This window comes from Monodon monoceros, unplaced genomic scaffold (genome assembly GCF_005190385.1).
Source record: "Monodon monoceros isolate NGI ecotype Baffin Bay Population unplaced genomic scaffold, NGI_Narwhal_1 Super_Scaffold_5, whole genome shotgun sequence".
NCBI classification, from domain to species: Eukaryota; Metazoa; Chordata; class Mammalia; order Artiodactyla; family Monodontidae; genus Monodon; species Monodon monoceros.
The window spans coordinates 92,682,900-92,694,179 of record NW_021703782.1 but is presented as its reverse complement, the minus strand read 5'-3'; the positions used below and the strand labels follow the sequence as shown (position 1 = coordinate 92,694,179).

At 37.5% G+C, this 11,280-nt stretch overlaps 1 protein-coding gene across 1 annotated transcript in view; it reads left to right on the top strand.

Annotated features, from left to right (window-relative positions):
• Positions 1-1,401: 1,401 nt before the first annotated feature.
• LOC114884482 (zinc finger protein 883-like) overlaps positions 1,402-11,280 on the top strand; it is a 44,402-nt gene continuing 34,523 nt past the window's right edge. The window contains 2 exon segments of the mRNA XM_029203471.1: positions 1,402-1,416; positions 6,610-6,759. Coding sequence (XP_029059304.1) covers positions 1,402-1,416; positions 6,610-6,759 — 165 coding nt within the window.

Sequence of the window (11,280 nt, the reverse complement as noted above, 5' to 3'; positions counted from 1 at the left end):
GAGCCTTTCAGGGTCATGGGTTGAAGTGACAGAAGTCAATGGTTGGGGCCCTGAAGGGGGGTATCCCTTCCTTAGTGTTATTTAGGGTCAGTGAGTGGAGGCTGTAGTGCACCTGCGGGGCGCCTCTGTGATAGCTTAGGGAGCAGGCGGCTCGTGGTCAGTGATTGGGGCTACAGCTTAAATTTTAACAGCTTGCATCCAGGCTGCGCTCTGCACATGTCATTATGTGCTGGGTTTCCTTGTGTGGGTTTATGCCAGCAAGGATGTTGAGGATGGGGGAGAGTTCCCATCCTTCCCCCAGAGGTTCTGTTTCCATCCTTGGATCTATCTCCTAAACAGACTTCAGGCAGTTTATGTTCGCTGCTACTAATCTTGTAACTAGTCAATAACTAGTCAAGTACTTCAAGCCAAAGCCTTTACTCAGAAACACTCTCTCAAACCTCCTTTGCCTTCTCCCTGTCCTTCAATCTATGCGCTGTCCCTGGACAATTTTAACCACACTCATTGTATCAGTTTCCACCCTTAAACTCGTGACTTTACCATCTATAACTTCAGCCCAGACTTTTCTAACAAGCTCCAGATTCACAGTAGCCAGCTCTCTCCTACACACCTCTGTGAGGTTTACTCACAGACATTTCAATCTTAGCATGATCAAAATAGTTATCTTCCTTCTTCATACTTTACCTACTCATCCTACTATATTCTACATCATTATAAATGACATCACTCTTCGTCCAGATAGGTATAATAAAAATCCAGAAATCCTTATTTTTTCCTTTCAGGCAAACTCCCTCTAGTGAATTGTGCCCTTTAGAACTTCCTTGATATGATCTTGGATTAAGAGGTCAGTAGGACAATAGCTGCTAACAATAACTATCATTTTTTGTTTCAAAAATAATATAACTTTATTCTAGAAAAATTGGAAACTGAAAATGCTAAACGCAACTTAATAGAAATCACTTCTAATCCTGCCACCCAAAGACAACCATAACATTTTGATGTATGTCATTTTAGTCACTTTTTTCTTACAAATATATTTCTTTTCAACATGTTTATTGTTTTATGACTTATTTTTCTTGCTTTGTAATTCAACAAGAAAAACTTTTTCCAGTATGTAAATACTTTTATAAGACATTTTTAATGACTGTGTGGTATTCTATTTTTTCGGTAATTGATTTAACCAATCCCTATTGTCAAACATCTAAGTGGTCTCTCTGAATATTTGAAAGGAGCAGTCTCTAAAGGGTAGTCTTTTATGTAGTTGATCATAGGATTTCATAGGCTCATGGTTGTGGGAATCACAGAGCAGGCTCAGACTCTCAAAGCTATCTTCTTTTTCCCCTCCCTGCTCATCCCAGCTCTGTCTGTACAGATTCTACTGCTTCTGAAGAGCAACAGAAAATGAGCAAGTCTCAGGTAAGTGAGCTATTTATACCCCATTTTGTTTTCCACTGTATTTGAGGCAGTTTAAAAGAATTAATTCAATTAACTGAAAAAATGGAAATAGAGATTGGGGAAAATAAAATAGAAGATCTGACCAAGGAAACTTGGAACATAGACATACAAGTTGTAGGATCTTTCAGAGTTAAAGTTGAGCATACCATCTGCAATTATATGATTTACATTGTACATTAAATTTGATAATTTCTTGAAGATAGTAAAGATTTTTTTTTGCATTTAGGTTTGAAGTTATTCTCCTGATGGGACTTCATGCATATGATGTAGTAGTCAGTGTCCTTAACATTTACCAACACATGATAAATTCCATAGCAGTTTTCTCCCTGGCTGTTTCTTAAACCATTTCTCCAAATAAGTATAGGGCATAATAACAAGGCAGAATTCAATTTCTAGGCAGTAAAATCAGAGGGCCAAGTACACAGCTGTCAAACAGTCTGGCTTGATTCGTGAATAAAATCTGTAATTTTGGAAGCAGCATTTCTGGGAGTTTGTAAAATTAGTCCAGGGGATTCATGTCATTAAAGGTAATACTAATTTTAATTTTATTAAATTTAAAATAATTTTAATTTGCAGTTTTTGACCAATAAATAATCAGATATTTTTCCTTTAAAATACAATAGATTGAGAACCTCGAAGTGTATATCAAGTGAACATGCTTGGTGGATAGTGGAGATCAAGTGAATTTGCTAATTTCTGTTGGTTTATCACTCAGCTACTAGCCAGCATCTTAGTGGTTGTGATTGTCATACAGTTTTAAATGTTTTTATTTGAAGGTACATATTGTTTGATTTTTACCTATAATGTTCCATTGGTTTATTCCCACTGTGTAGCATATAACTTCAGCATAGTAGTGTTCAAAGTGGGGAGCATGCATTCCTTAGGAGATGTGCAAGATGATCCCCTGGGAAATGGAGAGAAAAGATGAGAAATTCTACTTATATATCTTTTTATGACCATAATATCTCAGTATTGAGTTGCTTATATATAACTTATGGGTTTTTTTTAAAGGTGTATATTATTGATGTGTGTGCTTTTTTTAACTGAAAAATGTCTCACCAAGATTCGCCTCTTTAGAACAAAATATGCTCCTGTCAACCAGGAGATTCCAAAAATTTTAGGAGCTCTGTCAAAAAATCAGAGTCAAACATCAAATATTAGAACAAAAGATGCTCCTGGTACCTTTATTGCTTAGGAAATTACAGAAGTTTTAGGAGCTATGACCAAGAGCCAGGGAGAAGACTAAAATATATATTTCTTATCATATCACAATATCATGGTTTCTGATTTTTAAAAGTTTGGGGATTACTGGGGGTTTTTTCTTCTTTTTTTCATTGAAGTATAGTTGCTGTACAGTACTGTATAAGTTATAGGTTTACAATATAGTGATACACAATTTTTAAAGGTTATACTCCATTTATAATAAAATATTTGCTATATTCCCTATGTTGTACAATACATCCTTGTAGCTTATTTTATACCTAATAGTTTGTACCTCTTAGTCCCCTACCCCTATATTTCCCTTCCTCTCTTCCCACTGGTAACCACTAATTTGTTCTCTATATCTGTGAGGACTACTGGGTTTTGTACCTATAATTCTGTACCCAATTTCAATGTGTGGGTTTTTCCATACCACCAAGCAGTCTTCCAACACCAGCTGGGTGTTCTACAATTTAACTTAATTTTGACACTACCTACTTGGAGAAAGCATCAGATCCTATAGGTTACGGGCTTAGTTCCACAAGGCTGCCCTTCACCTCGGATGCTAGTTGCAAGTCCAGATTGTTATCTGTGCTTCTGACCCACTGGCTGTAAATCAGAGGTTCCCACCACCCCCTCCTTTGTTTTGATTTATTTGCTACAGGGGCTCACAGGACCCAGGAAACCAGTTTACTCACTAGATTACCAGTTTGTTATTAAAGGATATGAATCAAGAGCCAGATGAAGAGATACATAGGTCCTGAACAAAGGAGCTTGGGGGCCAGCATGTGACACATGGAAGCACTGTGGTCCACCACCCTGGAGGTTTTCTGAACCCTTTCCTCTTGGGTCTTTATGGAGACTTCATTATGTAGGTGTGATTAATTATCATTGGCCATTGGTGATTTGTTCAACCTCTAGCCCTGCTCCGCTCCCTAGAAATCAGGGAGTGGGGCTAAAAAAAAAAAAAGCACCCTCTATTCACAGTTGGCTTCCCTGGCAACTAGCCCCCATACTTAGGTGCTTTCCAAAGATACCTCATTAACATAACAAAAGATACGTTTATCCCACTCCTCACAGAAAATTCAAGGGTTTTTAGGAGCTCTGTGCCAGGAACAGGATAAGGACCAAATATACTTTATTATAAACCACAGTGTCACAGTACCATTGGTGCTAGTGCATCTCCTTATTTCCTTTATTCAGCCACCAACTCCCATAGTCATAGTCCAGATTTATAATTACCAGTAGCTCCAAGCATTTCACTCTCTGGCCCTTCCTTCCTTCCTTCTTTCTTTCTTTCTTTTCTTTCTTTCATTTTTTGACTGCGTTGGCCTTCGTTGCTGTGTGCGGGCTTTCTCTAGTTGCGGTGAGCGGGGGCTACTCTTCCTTGCGGTGCGTGGGCTTCTCATTGTCGTTGGCCATTATTTCTATTTCTAGCTCATTATCTAGTACCTTGACTCCAGAAATTCTTCAGTTCTGTACAGACCTCTGATCAATTGACCATCCATTTTTTCACTGTTTATTACATTCCTCTCCCCACTTCTTAATTCTCTCTTTTCTCAGCTTGAATTCCATGCTTCTCAGTTTTTGTTAGGAGCAACTGTCACCCCACGGAAGTCCAGTTGCCTACCCATTATTGCCATGTACATGTCAATTATAATAGATACCTTGAGCTTAATGGGGCAAGTAGATTTTCTTGTGGTAAAAAATATATAACATAAAGTTTGCCATTTTAACCATTTTTATGTGTACAATCAGTTGTATCAGTTATATTCACAATTTGTGCATCTATCACCACTATTTCCAGAACATTTTCATCACCCCAAACAGAAACTCTATGCCCAACGAGCAATAACTCTCATTCTTCCCTTCCTCCCACAGCCCCTGGTAGCTTAAAACTACTTTCTGACTCTGTAAATTTGCCTATTCAAGTTATTTCATGCAAGTGGAATCATACAGTATTTGTCCTTTTGTGTCTAACTTATTTTACTTAACATGTTTTCAAGGTTTATCTGTGCTGTAGCATGTATCAGAACTTCATTCCTTTTTATGGCCGAATAATATTCCACTCTATGGATATACCACATTCTGTTTATCCATTCATCTGCTGATGGACACTTGGGTTGTTTGTACCTTTTGGCTTTATTGTAAATAAAGCTGCTATGAACATTTGTATACAAGTATCGGTTTGAGTCCTGTTTTCAAATCTTTTAGGTATATACCTAAGAGTGGAATTTCTGGGTCATATGGTAATTCTATGTTTAACTTTTGTAGGAACTACACAGCAATTTATGAGGATTCCAGTTTCTTCACATCATTGCTAACACTTGTATTTTCTATTTTGTTGTTGATAACCATCCTACTGGGGTAAAGTGGTATCTCATTATGGTTTTGATTTGTTTCTCCATTGACTAATGACGTTGAGCATCTTTTCATGTGCTTATTGTCAGTTTGCATATCTTCTTTGCAGAAATGTCTATTCATGTTCTTTGCCCATTTTTTCACTGAATCATTTGTCTTTTTATTGTTGAACAAATAGAATTCTTGATTCCACCTCTCCCTCCACCAAGACCAGATCTTTCTTGTCTCCTGGACTTCAGTGGATGCAGTTGCTTACACCAAAAACCAAGGAGTTTATTTGATTCCTCTCCTTTCCTCATACACTGTCTTTCAGAAGTATCTCAGTTGGATTTGATTAAGATCAAATTTTAAAAGAGAGTGCTCTTATTGAGGTAGAACTTAATCATGTTTTGAAAAGTAAGGAACAGTGAGTTCATTAGCACTTTATTGTTACTAACTGATCAAAAATTATTTCATTTTTCTCATTATGTCTAGATATGCATTTTAAAAATTGAGTAGATTAAATGTTACTTACATTTTTTATTTTAATTTAAACTTTAAAAAACAATGGTTTCTGCTTTATTTAATTTTTTAAAGTGTTTTAATGGAAAAATTCAAACATATATAAAAATATAGAGAACAGTATAATAAAACCCTTGTACTTCCTCATATATTTTCAACAATTAATATTTTACCAATCTGACATCTTTCCTCTTTCTCTCCTTTTATTTATTTGTTCTCTAGAGTTGCACATTTTAAAGCAAATCTCATACATGGCATTTCGCCAGTATATACTTGCTTTGCAGATTACTGTTGTTGTTATCTTCGTTTTCTGACAAGTGATACTGGTTTTCCCTTTAGTGGTTTCCTTTTAAAATACATTTATTTAAGTAAAGAAGTTGTTGAGTTAAAACTATTAAGTCAATAATAGCGCAGGTGACATGCAGATATGGTAAAACTTCTGAAGGCTGTATGTGAAAAAATGATGTTTGAGAGCATTATACTGAAGTGCTCACAGGTCCTTGAATTTACCATGTTCTTCATGTTCACATGCCTTTTTCCTACTCCACTCTTCATCTGGAATGATCTTTCTCCCTCCTCCACAGGTTACCAGAGAATACACTATTCATTTTTTATGTTTCAAAAACTTATTATTTTATCTTTACATTTAAAATTTTTTATTTTTACATTTTTCATTATTCATTTTGTATAACTTTACAAAGCCCAAAATAGAATCACTCTTTCTTGCCTATTTCTGTCATAACCTATTTAACATCTTATAGCATTTATATACTTGTTTGCCTCCATCTACTAGTCTGTAAACCTGCTGTGTTTTATTCATATTCGTATCCTGAGCACCAAATAGTGCTGGTCACATAGGTGCTTAATACATGCTTGATGGAAAGAGAATGGATGATTCTCAATGGCAAAGTTTTTCTAATAGGAGTTTGACTTCTCCCACATAGTAGAACCCAAAATTGGCCTCATGGTAAATATTTTCTTTAACTTTTTGTGATGAACCCTGCATGATGAAAACAGCAATTATTTCTCATACATCTCTTATACATCACTCAGTGTTTTCACTTCAGATTTAATAGGAATGTTCTGTTACAGGGATTTGTTTCATTCAAAGATGTGACTGTGGACTTTACTCAGGAGGAGTGGCAGCAGCTGGACTCTGCTCAAAGAAACCTGTACAAGGATGTGATGCTGGAGAACTATAGCAACCTTGTTTCAGTGGGTAAGGACATCTTCCCTCAGAGGGTACTGATATTAGTTACCTATTGTTGTATAACAATTATTATAGTGGCTTAAAGTAAACATTTTTTAACAAACAATTTCTGTAGGTCAGGAATATGGAACAACTCAGCTGGGTGGTTCTGGCTTGTGGTCTCCCATGTGTTTGTAGTCAGATGTTAGCAGGGGCTGAATTCATCTGAAAACTTGACTGGGACTGTAGGATCCATTTCTAAGGTAACTCACTCCCGTGGCTGTTGACAGGAGCCTTAGTTCCTTGCTGTTCATTGGCTGGAGATCTCAATTCCTTGCCATGTGGGCCTGTTCTCACGACCTGGCAACTAATTTCCCCTAGATAGAGTGAGAGCAAGGAGGAAGTCACAGTGCCTTTTATGACCAAGTCTCTGAAATCACACATGATCACTTCTACCTTCTTGTGTTCATTAGAAGTGAGTTACTAGATATACAGATTGCCAGCAAACACACGAAAGGATGCTCAACATCACTAATCATTAGAGAAATGCAAATCAAAACTACAAGGAGGTATCACCTCACACTGGTCAGAATGGCCATCATCAAAAAATCTACAAACAATAAATGCTGGAGAGGGTGTGGAGAAAAGGGAACCCTCTTGCACTGCTGGTGGGAATGTAAATTGATAGAGCCACTATGGAGAACAGTATGGAGGTTCCTTAAAAAACTAAAAATAGAACTACCATACAACCCAGCAATCCCACTACTGGGCATATACCCTGAGAAAACCATAATTCAAAAAGAGTCATGTACCACAATGTTCATTGCAGCACTATTTACAATAGCCAGAACATGGAAGCAACCTAAGTGTCCATCGACAGATGAGTGGATAAAGAAGATGTAGCACATATATACAATGGAATACTACTCAGCCATAAAAAGAAACGAAACTGAGTTATTTGTAGTGAGGTGGATGGACCTAGAGTTTGTCATACAGAGTGAAGTAAGTCAGAAAGAGAAAAACAAATACCGTATGCTAACTCATATATGTGGAATCTAAGAAAAAAGAAGGCTCTGATGAACCTAGGGGCAAGACAGGAATAAAGACGCATAGAGAATGGACTTGAGGAGATGGGGAGGGGGATGGGTAAGCTGGGAGGAAGTGAGAGAGTAGCACTGACATATATACACTACCAAATGTAAAACAGATAGCTAGTGGGAAGCAACTGCATCACACAGGGAGATCAGCTCGGTGCTTTGTGACCACCTAGAGGGATGGAATAAGGAGGGTGGGAGGGAGACGCAAGAGGGAGGGGATATGGGGATATATGTATACATGTAGCTGATTCATTTTGTTATACAGCAGAAACTAACACAACATTGTAAAGCAATTGTACTCCAATAAAGATGTTAAAAAAAAAATGAGTTACTAAGTCCAGCCCACACTCAAGGGGTGCAGAATAAGCTCTACTTCCTGAAGGGAAGCGTGTCAAAGAATTTATGGGGATGTATTAAACCCACCATAGTACCCAATCGACTGCCTTTCCTTTATATTTTGCTAAAAGCTACTGGGTCTCTGAATGCTTAGAGAGCTTCATTTCAACCTATAAAGATCAAAAGAATATTAATTTTGAGTACCAAATACTGTGCTTCTACCTCTCCAGTGAACTTGGATGGAAAGAAAATGGATACTGCATCCTGCTCATTTTTCAGAGGCTGAAGACAATGGGCTGGGCCGAAGTTCTTGGTTTTTATAAATTGTGATATAATGTATATAATAAAGTGTTCAAATATTAATTACACAGCTGATGCATTTTTTCATATGTATACACCTACCTGACCACTACTCAGATCAAGATACTGAATATTTCCAGCACCCCAGCAGGCTCCCTTGAACTGCCCCCTTACCATTTACCTACCTCCTCAGAGATAACAACTTGGGGTTCTATCACCATAAATTAATTCTGTTCTTGACCTTCATGTAAGTGTAATCACACAGTATGTAAGGTTTTTTTTTTTTTTTTTTTTGTCTAGCATATTTCATTTAACATAATATCTGTGAAATGCATTCATGTTATTGCATGTGACAGTAGTTTGTTGCTCCTTATTGTATTGTATTCTGTTTAATGAGTATACAATAATTCTTCAATTTATCCAGTCTACTGTTGATGGTCATTTGGGTTGTTTCAGATTTTGGCAATTATGAATAAAGTGCTTATTAACATTTTTATACATATCTTCTGGTAGAAATAAGCATATCATTTCTACTGGGTGTATACAGAGGAGTGGAATTTCTGGGTCATAGGGCATATGTATATTTAGCTTTAGTAGATACTACCAGTTTTCCAAAGAGATTATACCAATTTATATTACACTAGCAATGTAGTAGAGTTCCATCAACCTTTAGTAATGTCAGTCTTTTACATTTTAGCCATTCTGGTACATATGTAATGGATGTGAGTTCTAGGTTGGTTAGTTTATCCACTAACACCCAAGTCCTATATTATTTCCCATAAACAGGGTATCAGTCTCTGAATTCAGATGTAATCTTCTTGTTTAAGCAAGGAGAACCATGGATGGAGGAGGGAGAAATGTCAAATTGGGCCTATTCAGGTAAGTTGAGAACCTGGCAAATGGGAGGCAGGGAAGGAAGATTCATATTGATTAGTGATATGTTTGTCTTTTTTTTTTTTTTTTTTGGCTGTGTTGGGTCTTCGTTTCTGTGTGAGGGCTTTCTCCAGTTGCAGCGAGCGGGGGCCACTCTTCATCGCGGTGCGCGGGCCTCTCACTGCCGTGGCCTCTCATTGCGGAGCACAGGCTCCAAACATTCAGGCTCAATAGTTGTGGCTCACAGGCCCAGTTGCTCCGCGGCATGTGGGATCCTCCCAGACCAGGGTTCGAACCTGTGTCCCCTGCATTAGCAGGTGGACTCTCAACCACTGCGCCACCAGGGAAGCCCGATATGTTTGTCTTTGAAGTATTTTTTAGGAAATTATTATTGAAGGCCATAGATGTTTACAAATGGCTGAAAATAATTGATGTGGGTTTGTGGAATACCTAAATGACAGCGCTACATATCAAACACCCACATAATCCTTTTCCTTTAGTTGACTTTTAGAGAAATAGGCAATCCTCCTACCTATACTCTGAATCTTATCTAGTCCACATATTTAGGACACTTCTTAATTAGTTAGCATCTCTTTGACTAATATCTTTAGCACTCCATTCTCCCAAAGTGGGCTTATACTCCTCTCCTCATGCACTCAGGCATTCTTAGGTATGCTCTCTTTCAAAGTAACTTACCGAATGATATTCATATTCTTTCTAATTACCTTCTCTTTTTCTCACCTTTCAGTGTGAAGTGTCTTGGAGTTATAATCTTTTGTTTGTTTCTTAAAAAAATTCTTTAGGGTCTCCAGTAATAGAAATATTATTCCTTCTTTTCCTGTCTTCCTTTTCCACTGCATTCTCTATGACCATTTTAATCTGATTCTTTTTTTTTTTTTTGGCGGTACCTGGGCCTCTCACTGTTGTGGCCTCTCCTGTTGCAGAGCACAGGCTCCGGACGCACAGGCCCAGTGGCCATAGCTCACAGGCCCAGCCGCTCCGTGGCATGTGGGATCCTCCCAGACCGGGGCATGAACCCGTGTCCCCTGCATCGGCAGGTGGACTCTCAACCACTGCGCCACCAGGGAAGCCCTAATCTGATTCTTTATGTCATTTTTATTATCTTGGTTGTTTTCTTTCCTTTAGTCAGTTCCACTTATTAAATTTTTATTTCCCTTCTTCCTGACCACACCTTGTAATTTAATCTTCCATTTTTTCCCCTGAGTTCAATCAGTTCTTTTTCATTTCTCCCTGTTTTTTGTTCATTTTGGTTTTTATCTTTTGAAGTTCTGACTCATGGTGGTTTTCCGTGTCCTGATATGCTTGTTTGAGTATATTTAATTCTGCCTGGAGTTCAAACAAAATTTTCTTCTGTTTCATGGCAAGTTTTTGAAGGGGACAATTTCCTCTGTTTATTTCTGCACAAATTCATTTCCTGATTTTATGTAATAGTTCTCTATGGACTTTACTTTTTCTTTTCATTTTATCATATCACAGTGTTTTTATGAGATTTCTAATTTTATGGATCCCTTTTCTGTTAATATAGCAAAGTTCAGGGACTTGAGCAGAGTCCTTTCTTCTTCTCTCTCTCCCTGCCTCCCTTCCTTCCTTTCTGTGATTAAGGAGGAGTTTTGAGTTTTCTGGTTTTGTGGTTCTCTTTTGTCTTCCAGGACCCTAAATTTCCTCTTTTTTTTCTTTTCCCCATTGCCACCACCGAGTTACCAGAGGGTACTTCTTCCTTCTTTTTAGCTCTTTGTCTCCCTTTGAAACTGCTATTCTTCTGAGAACTGTCCCCTTTAAATAGAGTCTATCTTATCTTGTGCCTTTTTAATGTCATCTGACCCTTTAAGATGCATGTACTTTGAAATTCTCTCCCTGTAGTTGTGCTATAATCTGCCTGGTTACATATAATATATATATATATATATATATATATTTTTTTTTTTTTTTTTTTTTTTTTTTTTTTTT